Genomic DNA, 23,224 nt, shown 5'->3' with positions numbered 1-23,224 from the left:
AAAGAGACTGACAGATAAAGAGATATTTTTGATGTAATGTGAAAAGTGCTACATGGAGGGAAACATGGGAAAAGAATTTGTCAGAAAGCCTTCATAGAAGTGACAATGCTTAAGAAGTCTGATAGGCTGGCTGTCATTAGCCAGCTATGCACAAGCATTGCTTTATACGTGGGGAAGAGGGAAAAAGGACAGCGTCTAGGAGCACTTCTCAGTTTCTGACTTGGTTAGATACTGGTATTGTCACTGAGGTGGGAAATGCAGGAAGAAGAGGCCCTCCTTTGTTTCACCCTGTTGTGGTGGAGAGTGTGGATTGAGACTGGAGTGTACTGAATTTCAGATGATTGTGACACATCCACGTGGAGAGCTGAGTGCAGACTTTATCCGTAGGTTAGATTTCAAATTTAGGAGTCTTAAGCATATGAGAAGCAAAAAAAAAAAGAGCACATGTAAAGTAGCATGTATTGATTAAGAAACTGCCTCTGAGGACACTATTTAATGATGATTATAATTCTTCTTTAATCTTTGAATATAAAAGGGCAATTATCCACAAGGCTGTTATCGAGATTAAATGTAGTATTTAGCTTAGTGCCTGGAGTTAGTAAATTCTCAATAAATCGTAGGCATTATTACTAAATGGCCCAGAAATAACAGAGAACAATAGGGCCAAGGAATCTAAGAGGCTAAGTCCAAATTCCTGGAATCAGGTAGAGCCACTGCCCTCAATGTCCTCACCGTCTACATAGGTCCTTGAAGAAAAGGGTCGTATATTACTCACCACTGAATTACCAGTGCCCAACTCAATGATTGGCCAATGCAGTCAGGCACTTTATAGATTTTGGCTGAATGGCTGAGAGGAGAAAGAGATATATAGGAGAAAGCAAAGGACACAGAGAGGAGGGAGTAGAAGTGAGAGAGAGCTAGAAAGAAAAGGGGGAGACTATAGGGAGGAGGGTAGAAGGAAGGCAATATGCCCATAAGGAAGCCCATGTATGTATGTAAGATCGGGAGTGGGAAAACGTTGTGGGAGTCTGGGAGAGGGTGTGGTCATAGTGAATATGAAGGGACAGGGGCAAAAGTCAGGTCTCTGGCCCTAGAATCTGGGGTACAATCACTCCTGGATTTTTCTTTTTTTTGGAACCATAGCTCCTTGGAGGCCAGAAGAAATTAGCCAGCTATGCACCAGCATTGCTTTATATGTTGTGATTTGGGGTTAGGTTTGACTGTTGGTTTGGTGTTAGTTTCAAAGAGAAATGATATTTCAACTGTGGGCCTCTTAGACCATGCCCTAGGACTCATTTTCCAAACTCTGGGAGCTCAGTCCAGAGGAGCCAGCCCTCTGGGGGCTCCGCCCTTTGGGGTCCCCACATTCCAACTTGGAACTCCTGTGACAGTGGCGCCTTGGAGACGAGGGGGTACTGGCCATTCTTGGTTCTGTCAGGACAAGGGACAAGGCACGGAGGGGCCCAGGACTACTATGGAGCTGTACCTCAGCTCCTGCTCCAAGGCTGCCAGAGTTGCCTCCACCAGGACGGCCACCAGCAGCCTGGCTGATGACCGAGAGCAGTGCAAAGAGGTGAGTGGCAGGAGGCTGGGTGTACTTGTCTTCCGGTGGGGTGGGGCATGGAGAGCCACATGCAGGTCCTGCCGTTGCTACCATCACACTTGGGACGTCCACATGTGACTCACTGGGTATCCACATCCGGCTGGTGAAGGCCCTGGAGGTCTTCAGGGGTGTCTGGCAGGATGGGCCCCTTCGACCCTGAGAAGATGACTCTTCGCTTCCTTTGGTTAAAGTAAGGGTAGATAGGCCTAACCTAAGTAAATAAAGACAAAACTCTCCAATTGGACCTGACAGGGTGGGCCCAAAACCCACTTTCTAAGCATCGGAGAGGCTGAACTATTGGTTCTGCCTCTTGGGGTCAAGCTGCCTGTGATCCCAGGGAGCAATACTTTCTACTATACTACGAAGTTAAGTGAAAAGGTAATTTTTGTCTTGATGTTGGTTGTCTTTGCCCATTTCTACTTGTTGTTAAAGTGAGGTGCTACATTATACAAAGTCCATTATGGGAACTCTCATTAACATTCACAGAAAAAAAAAAAAAATCAAACCCACATCTAAACCAAGGTATTGTTTAGGATTCATGCCAAGCAACTTCATCTAGTACTGCTTGCACAGAATCATGGGCTAGAAAGGTTTGATTCTTAGCTCTTAAGTTTTGGAAGCACATTAACTTTCCTTTATAACACAAGATATATGTATTTAGTGAGATTTTATTTACTTAGAAATAAATATGTTTAGGTCAAAGGTGGAAAATTATTGATGCTGGCTGACATTTAATTATGTTATTATTTTAACCAATAATAACTTGGACAAAACTCTCATTATAGAAACTTTTCTATGATTTTGTTCTGAGAGAAATTCTATTTCATACACAACAGTGAGGAAAGTGGAATTAAGATGAGTTAACATGTTTAGGTACTTTAACCTCACTTTGTGGAAGAAGGCTCTGCCTCCCTGAAGAGACACCACGATTTCCCCCAACTTTCCTATGCAGTCTTTACTCCAACCCAGAACCTCAGCTTCCTCCCATTAGGGTCCTTTATATGTACTCACACATGGCATGATAATGCTTCTGTGCCTTTATCCACCTTGCCCCCAAGCCTGGCATACCTTTTCCTCTTCTCCTCAACCTATGAATTTCAGCCATCTTTCAAGATTTATTTTCTGAACTATCATGGCCCCAATGAGCTTACATTTCCTCAGAATTTGCATTGCCTTTCATTTGTAGAATTTTAATCAACATTACAGTTCTATAATTACAGTTTCATAACTTACATCATACTGGGTTATGGTGCATACATCCCTCAAACCCTTTCTTGTTCTTAGTTCTCAATGCTACTCCCACCCCCAAATCTCCCCAGCCCTCATCTCAATCACTAACACCAAGGAGGTTCAGTGTATTCTTCTTGAATGGTTTCTTTGATTAATATCACAAAAAAATTTACAAGGAAGAATTCCGAGTGACAACCCCCCCTTACCCTTCTACTCTCTATGATGTCAGAAATGAGTAGGGCCCCTTGGTATTTGATACTTGCCTAGTAGACATGATTTCTTAAGGCAAGTTTTGCTTCTGGAAAATGTTTGTTTTTAAAAACAAATCTGTTTTCCTAGGACAGAGCAAGCTAACTAAAAGCATGCTTGCCTCACACAATTTAACTGGGTCATATTTGCATAGCTTTCCTAAAGCATGCTTGAAACCCATACCACCCCCCTTTTGTATCTAAAGTTAGCACTGTCATTCTTTTGTCTCCTTCCTCAAATATATTGTTTGCTGTATTACCATTTTCTGTCAAAGATTAATTAACTTGTCAACTACTTTTGAAAAGATGTTCTCTCTATTCTATATTACATTCGTTCCCCCAAAACTGTCTTCATTGAATTATAATTGGGCACCAAACTATTTCCTTGAAAACTGAGTTTGTGAGAATTTTCTTTTTCTTTCAGTAAAAGCTCCTCAATGAAGTAATGCTTCATATTTACACTTTTTTTAAAGGAAAGCAAACCAATTATTTCAATTGAACAACAATAGGGTTACCCTGGCTCCAATGAATGGATTTGTTTAAAAAGTGCTCTTTGTTTACAGGTCAGTAGCCCGGGTTTGATCTTGAGAAACATCTCATCACAGCTAAAAGTCAATATCTAAAAGAAGTCCACAGCTAAATGTCAACATCTGAAAGAAACAATGAGACCAATCCTTGGCTCATGACTGTTGGTTGCTCCATATCTGGTTCCACTGAATTCATAACAGTGCCCTACAGAATTCCTTTCTTTGTCTTTTCAGAGAAGCACTGGCAATTAGGGAATTATGCTTTATGATTTAGGCCCCTTGAAAGGTTTTAAAGTCTGGTATTTAAGCAAGAGAACAGAAACTTTCCAAGGAAGCTTTAAATAGAAAAGGAAAGCTAGCATCCTATCAGGTTCCACCAATCTGCCCCTTTGCTGCCATATGAAGTGTCCTCCCGCCTACCTTAAGGGAGTTCTTTTTAGGATCCCACCCAGCCAGGCTCCTTAGTGTTCAGAATTTGACTGATGTGACTACTGCCGAACAGAACAACATAGAGGTCACAATTTGGTACCTGCAGATAGGTCAGGACCGTGGAGTCTTGTAAATTGAATTGGAGGCCTGCAACAGGGCAGGTGCTCTCAGGTTTGCCACATCTCCCACACATCCCAGTTGCCTTTGACTTGAGCCAGGTTCTGCTTTGACATTACTTTAGACTAAACCTTCCGTTTTCTGGGCCAAACAAAGCAAACGAACAAACAAAACGCCAAGGGAAACAAAAATAATGTAAAGACATTAGGACAACATCCACACCTACTTCTAGCCTCCACTTTTTTTCCTTTCACAGGTTCTTCCTTAACACATTAACACCATCCTGCTATTGAAAAATGGACTAAGAACTCACACACAAAAACAAAACAAAACAAAACAAAAAACCCCACCCACTTTGGTAATGTTTTAATTTACAAATAAGTTGTTTCTTCTAAAGTAACAGGTATAGAAACATGGCTATTTGCTGATATTTTCCTCCTTTTATATGTCCATAGCCACTGCACAAGGTTGTATTTGGTCTTCACACATATGGAGAAATCTCAATTTCTATTAATATTCTTTATAACTGGTTATTCAATATATTGGACTTTATAATTCAGATCTTGAATTCTCTCCTGTCTGTAGCACTCAGAGAATGTTGGGTTTCTCATATTAGATCAGACTCCAAGATACAATACCTCATTCATCCATCATCTTTAACATCTGAGTTTTATTTCTACTATTTTTTGATAAATTTATTTCCATGCACCTTGGAAAAAGATTTCCCATTTCCTTCATTTTCAGATTATTGAGATATAATCATCATAATTAGTATTACCTCTTTATCCTTTGAATGCAGCACCTTGACCTGGAAGAGGGAAGAGGGAAATGGAGAAACGAACCATTAGCTCTATACATTAAAACAAAGTTTATCCTGTTCTCTTTCTTTTCCTCTCTTCCTTTCTTCTCTGGCTCAGGGCCAAGACCTTATGGAGATCAATGGAGGAATCAAGTGAGGGTAGGTTTTTAGAATAATTCAGGTCAGTGGGAGGAAAAGTAGGAATAAGTAGCTAGCATTACTCAATCCAGATCTCTCTGTTCCTGGTTTTCCCCACTTCAAATTCTTCTTGTATGCTTTATTTTCAGTGAACATTCTAGTCATCTTAAGAGGTTGATACAAAAAAGTGAAATTTATTTTTACATTTGTCGTCTTTTAAAATCTGCGTTTGCCACTTTTTGACCTCCTTATGCTTTTAATCTGACTGATCCTTATTGTGGCCTTTTGGGAAACCAATATAAAAATCTCCATAATCCACATTTAAGAGCACGCCATTCATGCAATGATACCTTGAGAAGATAAAAGAAAGGTGGCTACTTCACCAGCAATAATGAAGCGGGTTGAAGGTGACTTATTTTTAATCATTGAAGACTTTCAAGACTTGACATAAACTTGCTTCTATACCTCACTGGGGTGGGGGTGGAGCTTCACCTTTAACTTGGTCATGAGAGATACTTAATGGGAAATTCTATAAATTACTTAGTATTGTGGGTCAAGGGAAATCATACAACAGTTGTCTAATAATACTACTTCTTCCACCTTTTTAAATTTGTAATATCAAAAAATGATTACCAAATAATTTGAGGATATAAAGATAATCTCCCAACTCTAATACAGTTCTCTTTCTCTGTCTCCAGTGTTTCTGTATGCTTGTCAAGGATTATGTCCAAAGAAATTTTTAAAAACTTGAGACAAAATTAGCCTGATAGAATCTTGATAGAACATAGGACAGAATAGTCTATATTCTAATTTGTATTGAACATTACTATTATATTGGTATTTTATTCTAATAACTCCAATTGTATGTACTAAATTCATGTCATATTAAAAAAGCAATGAGCCCGGCCGGGCATGGCTCAGCGGTTGAGCATCGACCTGGGATCCAGGCGATCAGAGTTCGATTCCCAGTCAGGGCACATGCCCAGGTTGCAGGCTTGATCAATGACTCTCTCATCATTGATGTTTCTATCTCTCTCTCTCCCTCTCCTTTCCTCTCTCTGAAATCAATAAAGATATATTTTAAAAAATAAATAAATAAAAATAAAAAAGCAATGAGATTGGGATAAAAATTTTCTGTTGTTTAACAATTATAGACAGATACAATTTCAAAATTATTAGCAACTTATAACTCTTGATACCAAAATGTTATCAAATTGTATATTATTACTCTTTTTACTCCTGAAAGTGATTCCTATGATTTTTAAATGTTTGTATTTATAGTTTTTGTTTTGTTTTTTACATTGCATGTAACTTGATGGAATTGAATAATACAGGTAATATCTTACCAGTTTAAAATTAGAATTTAAGAGAAACTATGTCTGAGAACAAGTAAGTTAAATACTTAAACATTGTTTCTTACATAGGGTTTGGAAGGAAGGTTTACTTGTATGAAAAGTATTTTCTTATAATATTTTTACCTTTAATTTTGACAGACTAATTAAATATTTTGTCCAAATGAAAATTTAAGCAGAAATAAATAATAATTTGAGATTGTTTTATTGGGCCAAAAAAGGGAAAGGGACCAGATCATCTATTAATGTGTCAGTAGTAGTTGGCATAATTTAGTAATTAAATTGCTACTCCAATGTGTTCCTTCTATCTGAGTTGGGGCCAATAGAAAGAGTTTATCGTGGCAGCAAAATTCTTAAGCTGGAACCCAAAACAGCTTGAGTAACAGGAGAGGGATTGTGTGAATAGTTGTAATGTCTTATGGGTGACTCAAGAACATGTACACTGTGTGTTTGTGTCCACGCATATGCAGCTGTGTTCATCCAGTAAAAAATTATATTATAAAGGTAAAGTGGAATGGTTGGGTGTAGAGTAAGTGGGTAGAAATAGTGACTCCCTTTCAATCTTTGACTTGAAGTTAGTGAATGTATGTGCATGCACACATGTTCATGAGTGAATCTGGGTTTTAGATTCAAGAGGGTTGAATAAAAATTAGAAAGGTGTGTATATGTTTACCCCTACAAATTTATGTTCTAAGGTTGAGAGAGCAGTGTAGAAAATGAGAATGACTTACTTATATGTGTAAATGTTCTATATTTTCCCCCATTTCCCTCTCTGTGTCTAGAGTTTTTCCTGCCCTTCTTTCATATTTTCATTTAATTTTTTCAGAATGGGTGGAAATATATGATGAGATATTTATTTTCATTTTCAGAGAGAGAAAATTTTACTTTGGTTCAGTTACTCACGTCTGTAATGGATTCAAAATAGATTTAAATGGAGTCAAACAGAATTAGCTATTTAGAAAATACAGGAATTTTACTAAACACTAAATATAAAAAGGCATATCAAAGGGAAGTTTTATTTCTGGTAAATTTTAAAAACATTTTATATACACATACACAGATATAAGCATATGATACACACTTTTTTTTTTTTTTCATAGAAAATGCTTGCAAATCAAGTAAATAGACTACAAGAAAACAATCAACGACCTGGACATTGTGATGTTGCCCATTTCCACAACTTGTTGTTATGGGAGCACATCCCACCTTTTAAGGACCATGAGCAATTATTGAGGCACAGGTAAGAGTAAAGTTAATGTATATTTTATGTATGCATTGTGGACTCAAATAAGTTGGAAAAATACTAGAAGGAATTGGAGTTAGGAATTTTTTTCAAGTACTAGACACTGTTTAACTTCACTATTGCCCTCAGTATACAGAGGGAAACCAAGAAATAAAAAAATTGGGAACTTTGATGCCAAGGGAAGGAAGAGCAATTCCCACCAGAGACAACAGGGTTTCTGGGAGTCCAAGAAGTATTCCAAACTGGTAACAGAAGAACGAATCAGATCCAAAATCATTCTTGTAGTTGGAAATGGAGGGAAAGAATCTTTCAGCACATGCCTCTAGCAGTAGCTTTTTATGATTCATCTTTAAGGGCTGATGGCATTAAATTTGAGAAAGTTAGTGCAAAGTCAAAAATGGAGGTTGATTAAACTATATTTAATGCCAATATAAATATGCATTGTCCCTAAAAGAAAATGTGTAAGCTCTTCAGATGTTATCTGATCATGGGCAATCATTGCCACTCTGTGGTCAAGCCCGTATCTTAGTGAAAGGAGATTACAGTGTGCTTTTTCCCTCCTCTTTCCTCCTTTATTAAGGTGAGGGATTGGGCTGCACAGCCTGACTTTTATATTCCATGAGTTCATTTTATGGTAGTTTCATAATACATATTAACATACCAGAGACCTGGACTATAGATGGAAGATTTGTTCAAGGCTTTGTAAGTCACAGGAGACCCGGGACACATCTTTTTCTTAGGAAATTCAAATCTGGTTTGTTTTTTCTAGATTTAAAGTCAATTTTTCAGTTATTTCAGCTTTCTTTGCAAACTCATATCCTTAAACCCACTGAGTTATGAATAATTATGATGTGAAATGTTTTTAATGAGTCTGTTCCACATTTTACCATTGTCTTGGCCAAAAGAACAGATTTTTATACACTAGGGAGATCTATATAACAAAATATGGTGAGAGCTGGCTTACAAATCCATGAACAGAACTGATAGAAAAACTGTAAAATTCCTGTAGTTCAAGAAGTAAGAAGTGAGCAAGGAGGTGGTTTGGGCATATCAAAGCAGCTGATGCCACTACAAGGGAAACACCCAATTCACTTTCACTTGCATTTGAACTTTTATTTAGATATTTGGATATGATAAGTAGGGAATTAGAACTACGTGAGCGCAGAGCAGAAGAGCAGCGTCGACTCTGGATGGACAGAGAAGAAAGATGGCAGTGGGAACAAGCAAAAAGAAAACTTAGTCTTCGTAGAAAAATTGAAGAGGTGAGAGATCTATTTAAATTATGAAAAGAAAAATTGCGTAGAGTGTTCTATTCATAAGTAATTTTAGCTATCATACTTCTTGAAGTCATGTCAAGTCTAAATAATTTACCCACATTAATCTTTCTTCGCAGCTATAATTTACAACTTGTTACCTAAAATAATGAGTCTGACACCATAAACTATATATATGAGCCAATATCTGCTCTTACAGAAATGACAGTGAAAGTTACTAGATACCATTTGACTCCCCTACAACCCTCAGTGTGAGGAGGGTATTTTTAAAATTTAGCTTTAGGGAAAAAAAATGCCAAAAACAACCATGCCTGCATTGCTAATAAGAGTGCAGTAGGAAAGAGGCCCATTCGAAAGCCAGGGTGTGACTTGCATTACACTTGACCTGATTTCTGTTAGGCTCCTGACTTGTTCTACTTTGCTTGGTGGTGGTGGCGGCCAAAATACAAGGTTTATTGTAAATACTAATTACAGTAACATTGTGCTCTCCAGGAATGGAAGACAAAAGAGATGTTACTTCTCACAAAAATTGTAGAAGATGTTAAAAGAGAAGCTAGGATAGAGGAACAGCGGCGTAGAAACCGGGAAGAGAGTGACAAGAAGGTAGATTTAACTTTCACCTCTAATTCGGGCTGTTAGAGGAGAAGCTTGTGCTTTTCTGATTTTTGAAAGTACACTATACAAGACGGCGGTGGATCAGTTCCCCCAAATGATACACGGTGTATAAAACTGAAAGTTATTAAAATTTTTGCTATATTTTGACCATATTGTATTCTGACTATAGTATAAAGAGTGCTGCCCTATTATTTGATATAACTGCTTTTGACTTTATCTCACACCATAAACTATACTTACAATTCCTATAGAAAAAAAATGATATAACTGATTTTTTTCTTAAAATTTCTTGGAAAAAGTTTCTCAATTTTTACCTACCAGTTAATTTTTAGAGTGCTTTGAATTTTAAAAAATGTATAATATTTTATGACTTAGAGTCTAAATCTATTCAGAGAAAGAGAAATGATTTGTAATCCCAGCACCACCCCATTAACTTACTGGTACACACACACACACACACACACACACACACACACACACACAGAGGCACGCATACACTTGCAAAATATTTCTATGGATGTATTCCAATAAATAAATTCATGTTATTATACCTCATAGCTCTTTTGTAGATTGCTTTTTAAAATAACACTGACAACTTGCCATGTCAATAAATATCGGTCTAAAATTATAAATAATCATCTTAGGTAGCTTATTTTTTTACAAGCCTACACTAAGTGTAAGATTTACATAATTTAGTTATATTGATATATACTGCTATGCCACAAATATTTAAATATTGGAAATTCAAATATGTATGATAATCTTTTAAACTCCTTTTGTCACATGCACCTTTTAGTATTATCAGGAACTCACTGCTCGAATGGAAAGCTCAGCTTATTGTTTTTACCACTTTTTGACAGTGGGAGTTCTCTCCAAGTTGGTCTTTTTTTTCTTTTTTTTTTTTTCCTGTTTTTTTTTTTCTTTTTTTGCTTCCAGATATCCCTGAAATTATCTTTGTTTTTGGAGAGCAACAGAATATCCCAGGTTTCCCCATAATTTTTGCCTGATGCCAATTTCCATTCAATTGAGTCCTAGCCAATTTTAGTAGCAACCAGTACAATAGATAAATTCTGGCCCTGAGAGTGCCCATTAGACATGACCCCTGGAGGGAGGCATGGGAACACCACAGGCTGCTTAAGGTATGTTAATGATAGCTGTTTGAAGTATTAATAGTCCCAATGGAGTTATTCTAAATTTTCTTTTTAAAATTCTGTTTTAATACAAGAGGCTTTCAATTCATTTGTGTTTATCAATATTTTCATATCTTTTTCTTTCAGATTTGACATTGTAGATATTTTTACTCCAAATTATGGGCTTAAATTAATTACATAAATCTTTAAAAGATTTTTGCCTTTGCATCTTTGTCAAAAATAAGTCATACCAGTCTATTTTTTAACTCTTTTTGGCTCTTTGACTTATTGGTATAATTTACTGTCTTGATTATTGTATTTTTAATAATTCTTTAAATAAGTGGTACTAGTCTTTCAAGTTTGTTCTTCATTTTAAAAGTTGTTTTGGCAAATCTAAGCCCTTAACAAATCCATATAAATTTTAGAATAAGCTTGTCAATTTCTACCAAGAAATCTTGCTGAGATTTTGACTGGCATTGTCTTGACTCGATAGATTAGTTTGGGATCAACTGATCTCTTGATAACACTGAATTTTCCAATTCATGAACCAAATATGTGTCTCCATTTATTTAGGTATCCTTAACTCTTCTTATTTATGTTATGAGTTTGCTGTGTACAAGTCTTACACATCTTTTTGATAGAGTCATCCCTAGATATTTCATAATTTTTACTATTATAATTTGTATTTTTTTCAAATTAGATGTTAGTATATAGAAGAGCAATTTTATATTCATCTTGTATTATGCATTATTAAATATCACTTATTAATTTTAGTAGCTTTTTTCCAGATGCCAACTGATATTCTACACAAATGATTATATTGTCTTTAAATAAAGGTAGTTTTATTTCTCCTCTTCAAATTCTCTTCTCTTTATATTTCTTTTCCTGCCTGATTGCATGGACTAGAACCTCCAGTATAATGTAGAATAGAAGCAGTGATAAGAAACATTATTATCAAATAATTTTTTTGCCCCTCCTCTCTATGGACATATTAAGCTGCTTGATGTTGTCCCACATCTCGCTGGTACTTTTTTTATTTTGTAATTTTATTTCTCTTAGTCTTTTCCTTTTGGATGGTTTCTGTTTCTCAACAGATATTAATTAATCTCTTCTTTTGAATTGTCTACTATGTCCTTAATGCATCCATTGTATTACTATCTCACACATTTCAAAAATTGATTTTGGTTCTTTTTATAACTTTCACGTCTCTTCTTTGCCTTGTGAATGTATGGAATGCAATTATGTTATTTATGTTAATGTTCTTTTAATTCTTTCATTTGTGTCATTTCTGGGTCAATTTTGATTGATTGATTTACTTGTCTTCTGGATCATTTTCCTGCGTCTTTGTATGCTTAGTAGTCTTTGATTGGATGCCAGATGTCATAAATTTTACGTTTTGGGTGCTGAATATTTTTATATTCTTATATTTTTAGCTTTTTCCTTGGCTATAGATAATTTGTTTAGAAAGAGTTGATTGTTACAGGTCTTGGTTTTTAAAATTTGTTAGATGGAGCTAGAACCGTGTTTAATCTGGGACTAGTTATTTCCCATTTTAATACTCTACCCCATGCACTGTGAATAAAATTTTTCCAGAGTGGCTGTTGAGAATAGACATGAGAGGTAGGTGAGGGATGCTATTCTCTCTCATCCTTTAGGGCGGTCTTTTCTGTGGCCTTGGGTAGTTTTTGTCACATTCATGTACTGATCCATTCTCTTGCTGAATGTGTTAGGGAACCATCTGAGGAGTTCTGGTGTTCTTGTTCTGTGCAATTATATTCTTTCTGAGACCTCCAAGATCAATGTTAATCCATAGATTAACAAAGGGAATCACATTTCATGTATTATTTTACGTTTACCTATGGTGGACCTGAGGACTTGTGGTTTAGTCACTCAGAAATCCTCCGAATGAAGATGATTTAGAAATTCTCTCAACTTCCCAGGACAGTTATGGATTAATAGACCCTTTCTGATCTGAAGCTGGACTAGTTCCCTGAATATGTAGAGTGAAGTAATTTGCATGTGTGTGTTAAATATGTGTATTATTCATGTTTGGTCAAATGGGAATTTACCCCTTATTACTCTTCCGAATTTGTACTCAGAGTAACCTTACAAGTCACGAAACAGGAATGACTGTTCATTTCCAATATACTACCATCTTATAAATATTTGTTTTGCATTTCTAAATAGCAAGTTGATGTTAACTAATACATTTTCTTTAATGTTTTAGAAACAAGCCCTTTTAGAGAGAAAAATGGCTTATCATTTACAAAAAATGCAACAAAATGGCCTTAAAAGAGAAGACATGGGAAAAAATTTACCTGATTACAGAGGACAAGATGGGACATATTGTGACCGTAAGAATATTAATAGTTGATGTGGTTCTGTAGAAGGCACTTTTCTATGTACTTATATGAAAATGATTTTGTAAAACTTTGTCTGCTTACACTTGCTCTACTTGCTCCATCAGGCATGGTTCTAGGCATTCCCCTACTACAGTTCATGGTGAAAGTAGACATATATGTAAAAACACACGCACACAAAATAACCTTACCAAGTGGTTCAGTGGACAAGCTTGCCTATACTGCCGTTCCAACCAATTTCTCTGTACTTAAAATAATGTATTCTTTGCTACTGAAACTTGAAAAAGTTGTGTGTAAGATGATGGCTATTATATACCAACATAGTTTCCTGCTGTATTGCCAGCCAGAGAGAATAATAGTACCAGAGAAAAACAAAAGGAAGAAGGGAGGGAATGAAGAAGTTAGAGAAGGAAGGAGAGCAAAGAAGACTGGAAAGGAAAGAAGAAGGAAACAAAGAAAATTTAAAGAAGGAACACCCGGCCGCCGTTGTTCAGGGGTTGAGCATCGACCTACGAGCCAGGAGGTCATGGTTCGATTCTGGGTCAGGGCACATGCCTGGGTTGTGGGCTTGATGCCCAGTCGGGGGCATGCAGGAGGCAGCTGATCAATGAATCTCACCATTGATGTTTCTGTCTCTCTCTCCTTTCCCCTTCCTCTCTCTGAAATCAGTAAAATAAAAAAATTTAAAAATCTAAAAAAGAAGGAACATCAGGTCATGACTTTGCTATCCCTGATCTCTACCAGATTCCATTTATTTATAATATTATAAAAATATTGGGGACTTTATCAAATCAATTTAATTAATAATATTAATTAAAATTTCATGGCCAGAATGCAAAAAAATGTAGACTTGTTTTAATTACCTGTGACTATGTAGTATTAGGAAAAAAAACATGATCATCTTCTATGAAGTTATCATTGTAGCATCCCATCAATCTTATCTCTGTCCCATTAATCCTGTTTCTAGGTGAGTGCTTACCTGTGTCAATCTACGAAATTACTAACTAGTCTCCATTGGCTTTAATTTAACCTACTTCAGATCCATTTTTTAAACTGCTACCTAATGATACTTAAACTCTCTTCTGATTGTTTCTTTTCCTGGCCCCCAAACTTAAAGATCCCCATTACCTCTCAAATGAAGGTTAGATTTTTTGGGCAATCATTCATCACATTGATCACCATCTAGAGTCCACAACAAATCTAACATATTTACTTCATATCACATATTTCCTTAAAGAAGGTAGCTATGATCTAAATGTTAACATATATAGACTCTTGAGCCAAACTGCTGAAGTCCCAAGTCCTGCTTTATCATTTTCTAAACATGTAAATAGCTTGGACAAATAATTTAACTTCTCTAAGCCACAGTTTCATCATTTGAAAGCAAAGGTAATACTCCTAAATAATTCCTATAAAGTGTTTAAAAGTTCTAGCCCATAGTGAGCACTCAGTTCATTGCATTGTCCAATCAAATAAAGACTATTGACCATTCCTAAAATACAAATTACCTTTCATACTTCTGTGCCTCTCTTTTCCAACTTTCTCAGCCAGGACTGACATGCTCACTGACCATCTATCCAAATCCTATAATTCTTTAAGCTCCACTGTAAATTAAACTCCATAAAGTCTTTCTAAATAAACCTAATTGGAACATCCCTCTCCTTTGAATCTCTATAGTACTTTGTGTCATTCATTTTTTTTTAATGTATTTAAACCTCACTGTTCATGTATTTATTTATTTATTTATCCCAGAGAGAGGAAGCAAGGGAGAGAGACAAAGAGAAAATCAATGTGAGAGAGAAACATTGATAGGTTGCCTCCCATACATGCTTCAACCCAGAATCCAACCCACCACCTTTTGGTGTATGGGACATGCTCCAACCAACTGAGCCACGTGGCCAGGGCTACTTTGTGTTATTTTTGATATACTTATTACATACTTTCAACTGTCTTAATCACCCATAGTATTGTAACCTTTGTGTTTCACAGGGCACCTAGTACTGTATGTAAGTATAGACTAAATATGTTTGCTGAATGAGATAATTCAGTCTATTCAGCTCATTGAGATAATGACAGCAACGTCATGCTTCAGAGAAGAAATCACCTCAGTATATACATTCCTTACTCGTCAACTGTTAATTTTCTCATTTAGTAGGAAAAAGAGTTTCAAGTAGCTATTTTAAACATTTGTTACCCCAAACCCCCCTTTTCTGAAGAAGTAGAATATAAATTAATTTAATTTATATTATCAAGGTGACAGAGGATAAGAATATTTGTTTCACAAATGAAATGAAATTGTATCTCTATAGTAAAGTTGTCATCCTCCACAAAGTAGACAGCTTCCAGAGGGACACACAGAATGGAAGAGGAAGGGACTGTCGTGTGAATCTGCTCCAGTGGGAGACAGATCAAGCTCACATTTTATATCTCTGATAAAAACCCATTGGGTGCACATGCTGTGAGGATCCTTTACCCTCCTAAATGGTTGGGAACAGGAACTAAAATCATCTCTATCACAAACAAGGGACATGGATATGGTTGCTTATGCCAGGCTGTGGAGCACATCTAAGAACGGCAATAGTCACTGTGAGCAGGTGGGTCTCAGCCAGTAGCTATGTCAGTGTGCATCCCCACAAAGCGGAAATTACATTTTACAGTTGAGCTGGGTGTAGCTTTTCCTGTCTTCCAGAAGAAAATTCTGTCCCTCATTTAACCAGAAGGGGTAATATTTCAAGAGTTACTGTCTTTCTTCCTATTTCACATCTCTCCATCTTCTCCAATACCTCCCCACATTCCACATGTAAATTAGCATATGAATTAATTCCTCTGGGGCATAAAAACATAGTCTATCTTGGGTAATTCTTTCATCACCATTATTAAAAATAAATGTTTTATTACATTTCTTTAAGCTTATTCTCTAAAGAAGAAAAAGAAGATTACTGATGATATAAAGATAATTTACACTGTTGGTGACCAGAAATCAAGTAAAGGAGTTTTTGGTAATTGAATAGTGTGTTAAGAAGTACTAAATAGTAATTTGGGAAAAGACTGTGTGTAGATGGCTTCTTTAGCTTAAATGCAGATAAATCCTCTGTTCTTTGTTGTCAAATGACTGATTTAGAGTGATTCTTACCAGAATTTGATCTCTAGTTACTGACTTAGTGTTTTGAACTTAACATGATATCATTTTAGAAAAATTAAATCAAAGGTCTATTGCTATTAAATGAACAGTAAATGAAACCTAACATTTTATTTACTGTTTCATTTACTGTTCATTGCAAATAATTTTATAATGTTCAAAATAATTTTAGGAAACTCTGAAGCAAGTCATAAATTAAGTACATTAACTGCAAAGTCACCTATTGAAATATCACTTTATTATTTATCTCATACTGTGTGACTTCATGTTGTCTATTAGAGCTCACTGGTCTCCAAATGACAGCATAAAAATCCTCCCAATATTACACTATCAAAAGTGTAAGGCTGTTCAAAATTGAACAATATTGATCTCTTCCCACTATTAAATTTTCAGGGGAAAATAAGTGAAGTATGAAAGTTAAATCCCTTTGTTCTTATCAGTTAAAATCTAAAGTCCAAAATCTTCCCTCTCTGAGTCTATAATTTGATTAGTCTCATCAAGATTCAGAAACCTAGGAAGAGACAGAGTTGCCTTAGCTGACACTGTATTTCACTCTCAGAAGCACTGAGGTTGAGGTAATTTATCTCTAAACTGTATGGATTCCATTTTTAAATTTCAAAGATTTTTGTATAAAACACCTTAGAGTTCTTACAACACATACAATGATAACAACAACAGCCCCACATCTACTAAAATGTAGACAAAACTAAATTCTCAGTATCTAAAGCAGTTACCTCACACAGGATGAACTTCTAAAACTCTAGTGTTTAATGCAGCCCAGACTGGTCTTACTGATATTAAAAAATCATAGTGGCATTGAAGGAAAGGATGCTAGATGGAAAACATTGTTTTCAGCCTCACCAGGTTACCAGTCTATTTGTGACAACCATCCAGGGATCAGACCTGTAAATTTAAGCATAGTTCAGAGACATTTTCTATTAAAAGTTGAATTCTGACACAATATTGATACATATGGGGAAGGCGGGGATTTATCTATCTACTCTCCACTCTAAGACTGGCATGTGAGTCATTCTTTTTTGTGAATTTTAGAAATATACAGTAGTGACACCACAAGCTACATATTATTAGAAGTACCCCTCTTTCCCATTCACCATAATGAAAACTTCTTAGTTTCAATTTTATCATTGAACCCTGAGTACAGACTCTGTACATTGTCACCACCTTTACACTCTTATGAGCAGTGTGTTCCACAGTTTGCAGCTAGCAACTCATCAGCTGAGTTCAGAGCCCTGAATTCCCCATAGTCCCTCCTTCTGGTCTTGTCTCTGCATTTTTCATTCTCACACAAAGGCCATGAGGTATTTATTTTGCTTCTAAATTACCCTAAAGAAAAATGGAAACTTTTTGTACAATTTCATGAATGTTAACATATGTATAGATTTGTGTGACCTTTACCACAATCACATAAGTGTAGTTCCAGCATTCTAAAAATCTCCTTTTGCGGTCCCACCTCCCTCCCTCCCACTAATAACCCCAGGTTACCACTGATGTGTTCTCCATCAGTATAGCTGGTTTTTTTCCTTTGGAGAATGTCTTATAAACAGAATCATAAGGTATTTGACCTTTCAATAATGGCTTCCTTCACTCAGCATAATGCCTTTGAAATTTATTCAAGTTACTGCATGTGTCAATAGTTTACTCCTTTTTATGGCTGAGTAGTATTCCATTGTCTTTATGCACAAGAGTTTGTTTATATAGTCACCAGTTGAAGAAAATCTGAGTTATTTCCAAGTTTTGGTGATTATGAATAGAAAGTTTGCAGTACTTGCATTCAGCACTCTTAGGATAAACCTTATTTATTCATTACGTCTTATCTTTATTATATATAATTTTTCAGTTTTATTTTTATAATTTTTATATCTTTGCTCATAGGGAATATTGACTGAGGTGGGGTTTTTTTCTTGTAATATCTTGCAATGATTTTGGTATCAGTGATTCTGGTCTCAAAATATGATTTAGGTAAGGCATCCACTCTTCAATTTTTCAGAAGAATTTGTGTAGAATTAGTATAATTTCTGCTTAGATGTTTGGTATAATTCAGAAGTGAAGTCATGTGAGTCTGGAGCTTTTTTTGTGGAAATATTTTTAACTATGTATTTAATTTAATAGATATAAGGTTCTTCATATTATCTATTTATTCATGAATAAAATTTGGCAGTTTGTGTTCTAGGAATTTGTCACTTGCATATAAATTTTTTAAATTATTGCCATACATTTTTCATAGTATTCCTTTATTATTATTTTTAGTATTATCTGTAAACTCTGTTGTGTTATCTCTAATTTTTCTGATACTAGAAATTTTTGTCTTCTCTGTTTTCTGATCAGTCTGGCTTATCCCTTTGTGAACTTCTCTGAGTCATCTGTGGGTTTCATTTTCTCTCTTGTTTTTCTATTTCTTTGATCTTTACTTTGATCTGTACTATTTCCTTTCTTTTTCATACTAAGTATTGACAAGTTGTGGAGGAAGTGGAATGCTGATGCCCTGGCAAATGGTATGTAAAGTGGTAAAAACACTTTGGAAAACAGTTTGGCATTTCTTAAAAGTTAAACACACACCTACCACATGACTCCCGCTACTAGGTATTTAACCAATAGAAATGAAAAAAATACGTCCACACAAAGACTTATGCATGGATGTTCATAAAGGTTTAGTTGCAAGAGGCCAAACTGTAAACAACCCAAACAACAGAGAATGGATAAAAAATTTCAACATATCTATACACTGGAAATCTTCTCATAAAAAAAGGAACAAATTATTAATACATGTGACATTATGTTGAGTGAAAAAAAACAGGCAAAAAATAGGAGTACATACTATATGATTCCATTCATATAAAATTCTAGAAAAGTCAAGTTAATCTTGTGTGAGAGGTCCAGAGCGGTGTGTCGAGGGATGGTAGGAGAAAGACGGATTACAAAGGTGGATGAGAAATCTTTTGAGGGTTTTGGAAATGTTATTTTGACTGCAGTGATGGTTTCACAGTGGTAGACATTTTAAAATGGATAAAACCATTCCATTTAAATAAGCACAGTTTATTGTATTTCAATTATACTTCAATAAGTTGTTTTCAAAAAACGACAGTGTTTCTTTCATTTACTTTTAGACCGCACAACAAATGTCAATCATCAATCTCCAAGTAGTTCAAAGAATGTTGTCAAAAGTTCAGAAGCAACTCCAGTTTGTCACTCAAATGGTACTGAACAAAAGGTATAAAATTATGTCTCAAACTTTTATATGGTGATCATTAATTTACCTAAACTTTCACTTCTGTGAACCATCTCTTTCACTGTTAGCATGGTACTGATTGTTTAGGACTATTAGGGTTCTATTCATGAGATCTGATCCCTTTCCCTGAAAGTGCTGAGTCACCTTTGTGCTGAACTCATTATATAATTTTGCAGAAACTAAACAAATACTTGATAATAACAGCTAATATTTATTGCTCATCTACTGTTGGCCAAGCTCTGTGCTAAGCTGAAGGGAAGAGAAAATGAGAAAGTAGGGTCACATAGGATACAAAAATAAATAAGGCAATCACTTGAGAACTCATTGTCTAGTAGGCCAGAGACACACAGTAAAATATTTTTTATAATAAAATGAGATTCTGGGGTGATAAATTTTATTCTTATTCTAAACAATTTCTCATTAGATTAGATTAGAATGGATTGGATTGTCTTTCCCTGAAACAAACTGAATGACTCTAAACTTTTAAAACCAACCTTTGAATGGATTCCATGCTTTAAACAAAATATGGACTATTAGAAGAAGAACAGACTTGTACATTGCTACATACTCAATTTCAAAAGAGTTAGATCTGAGATCCTTGTGAAAGGTATCCTAGGAGGTTGGTAAGATGTATTATCCCTGAAACAATTTTCATGAGAGAGTTAGGAGATAAAGGAGAGGGGAAAAAATCTGTATTTGGTTGATAGAAGGCAAAATCTTTTTCACAAGTACTAATAAATGTTTTTTCTCTTTAATGTTATACCACATAGAAAGATGGAATAACTAAAAAATCAAGCATTTGCAATGAAAAAGGTAAGAAAATGAAAAATATACTTGTTTTGTTGTTTATTAAGAATATAATTATGGCCCTAGCCATTTTTGGCTCAGCGGTCCCAGTTTGATTCTGGCCAAGGACACGTACCTCGGTTGCAGGCTCCATCCCTGGCCCCAGTCGGGGTACGTGCGGGAGGCAGCCAGTTGATGTGTGTCTCTCACATCGATGTATCTCTCTCTCCTTCTCTCAATTCCATCCTCTCTGAAAAAGCAATGGAAAAAATATCCTCAGGTGAGGATTAAAAATATATATATTTATAGTTTCACCATAGTTTTCATGCTATTTGTTTTACCTGATTATAAAAATCATGGCTATCTTAGAAAATAAAGCAGGGTATAAAATTGTTTATAATTACAGATGTTATAATTAGCTCAAATATTTGAGTGATTGCTTGATGAGTACAACTTTTGAAATTTGCAAAGTGTGGAAGTTAGGGTTCCTGATGCAACTGTTTACAGTGACAGGGAGAATAAGTTACTGACATATTGTGTATGGTTCAGTAGGTTACAGTACAGAAATCTGTCCCCAGGAATGTTCATATGGGGGCCAATGCCATCGTTCCCCACATCCCCTTGAACAGCATGTACACTGACTAAGTATTTATGTGCCTTGTTAGATTTCTGAAAGTCTCTAAAAAGCTCCTTCCTCACGCATATCCTAAATATACACACAGAGAATATCCCACATCTCCATGCAGGGGCCAATGACCACCTCAGATTCAATACAAAATCAAATTAATCATCTTCCTGATCCTTCTATTATCATCCAGGAACAAAACCTGAGTCATCTTTGACTCTCCTTTTTACTGTATTCTGCATCCCAAAGTTGCCACTTTCTGTCTAATCTATCTTCTCGATTTACCTTGCCCTCTCCTCTTTTCCATTCCCACAGCTTCTGCCCTTGTTCCCTCCGCCCTTTACAATTTTAGTACCCTTCCTCCAACCTCTTCCTCCTCTTTTAAATCCACCATACATTTGCTGTGAAAGCATTCTTCTGAAAAAACAGCTTTGGTTATTCAAGTTGTTTGTGGTTTTTCATTGCAGGCTGAATGAAATGGAAACAGTTTTTCTGACCATGGTCTTGTAGTTAGTAAACAGGGATTAAGGTGGTCATAAAATTAAATAAATGCAGCCCGCCCGGTCAAGGCTCAGCAGTTGAGCATTGGCCTAGGATCCAGGAGATCATGGTTTAATTCCCAGTCAGGGCACATGTCCCGGGTTGCAGGCTGGATCCCCAGTAGGGGTCGTGCAGGAGGCAGCCGATCAATGATGACTCTCTTATCACTGATGTTTCTATCTGTCTCTCCCTCTCCTTTCCTCTCTCTGAAACCAATAAAGATATATTTAAAAATAAATAAATAAAAATAAATAAATTCGAATCAGAGGTTAAGGATTTGAGACTTGTCCTTGGAACTGATGGTGAACCACTGAAAATGTGTAGTCAGTAATCATCAAAAAATGTCATGCTATTCTTTTAGACACTTCCTTAACTCAAATCAATCCCCTATGTGGTAATCCAGTGATTGTGGTAGCTCAGCACTGAGAACACTGGTTTAATTCTATTCATTAATATTCACCCTTGTTCCAGCAATAGTATCTTGTCCTATTTAAAAGTTTCTCTTTTTTCTTTCTAGGAGCTGTGTATCCCTCAGCTCAAGATTATACTCTTTCTGCTCAAACATCACCCACAAGAAATTTTCCCAGACCTTCACAGCCTAATTTGGGATCTACAAAAGTTGAAGAATATAGTATTTCTTTTGCCTCAAATTCAAACAGAATTAACGAGGTACCATTTTAAGATGATCATTGGTATTAAAAAAATCACTCATAAAGTGACCATACAGAACTTTATTCCCTGCAATTAATCATGCCATAACATTTTAATAGCCCTAGGATAGTCTTCCTAGAGTACAACATGGTAGTTCACAAAATGTACCTGTAGCCTTAAGAGAAGGTATCAAATTGGGTTTCCTTGTACTGATGGATTGTTCAGAGACAGCCATATTCTCTCTCCCAATTCCCTTTTGACCAGTGATCAGTTACCTGCTGTTGGAAAGTTACCAGCAAAGATTCAGGGTACAGCTTCCGGATATAACACAATTTCTTCTCTATGGCTTGCCAACTTGTTATAATAAGAGTGAAAATCACATCTTCATTCCATTAGTAGCACACTGGTCTAGCTTCGCTAAAGAGGTAACATGGTTTGAAAGAAATTTCAATAAACTGGAAATTTATTAGATTATTTCCAAATGAATTCTATCTGATTACGGTGAGAAGTGGCATCCTTTTTTGTGTCCTCTAATGCCTAGTATATGGCAGACTACATTATGCATCACTTCTAAAATGTAGTATGTTTATTGTTATGCATACTATGGCATGCTTCTCTGTAATGGAGTTTTATTATAAATAAACATTTTAAAGTTCAATGTTCTATGTCAATATCTTCATTAAGTATGCTAAGAGCCATAAAAATATTTCTTAACAACTTTGACATTTAAAGTTCTCATATTGTCCAATAAACTTCTAAGGCTATATCCTTTACTAAAAACAAAACAAAAAACTCCTTTAAAAAAGAGTGTTTTTACATTTTATAATTGACCTTTGTTGGGTAATGTGTGTATTATTAAATTTTCCATTCACATTGATTTGAGTGTCAAATGTCCACAAACACCTAATTTATGAGAAATAGCATTTTATCAATATAATTATTCATCCTGTTTCCATGTTATATACAAGCTACAACTGTCAGAAAATCTACTTCTGGTGGCCTATATTTATCTTTTAGAATTGGAAAGAAAAAAAAAAAGTCTATTGCTCTGGATTTACCTTCTTGAGCACGCTGAATTTTTGGACAAATCTAGAGAGCTATATCCCTCTGCAGAACCTGGTCTGTCTTCTGGTTCTACTTAAACTTTTCTATATTGTTAGCTTTTTAAAAA

General features: G+C 35.7%; 1 protein-coding gene across 1 annotated transcript; it reads left to right on the top strand.

The window, feature by feature from the left end:
- The first annotated feature begins 1,474 nt into the window (after positions 1 to 1,474).
- LOC107523759 (fibrous sheath-interacting protein 2) lies at positions 1,475 to 22,083 on the top strand. The gene is given in 12 exon segments (XM_087819986.1): positions 1,475 to 1,573; positions 1,856 to 1,983; positions 5,328 to 5,488; positions 6,393 to 6,416; positions 6,419 to 6,480; positions 7,544 to 7,683; positions 8,807 to 8,948; positions 9,453 to 9,563; positions 12,933 to 13,059; positions 19,330 to 19,433; positions 20,222 to 20,264; positions 21,920 to 22,083. Coding segments are annotated over 12 exon segments (1,305 nt in total).
- Positions 22,084 to 23,224: the final 1,141 nt, after the last annotated feature.

Source organism: Miniopterus natalensis, chromosome 8, assembly GCF_054644295.1.
Source record: "Miniopterus natalensis isolate mMinNat1 chromosome 8, mMinNat1.hap1, whole genome shotgun sequence".
Taxonomy (NCBI): domain Eukaryota; kingdom Metazoa; phylum Chordata; class Mammalia; order Chiroptera; family Miniopteridae; genus Miniopterus; species Miniopterus natalensis.
The sequence above is the reverse complement of the archived record's forward strand: the minus strand, read 5'-3'. Positions and strand labels throughout refer to the sequence as shown.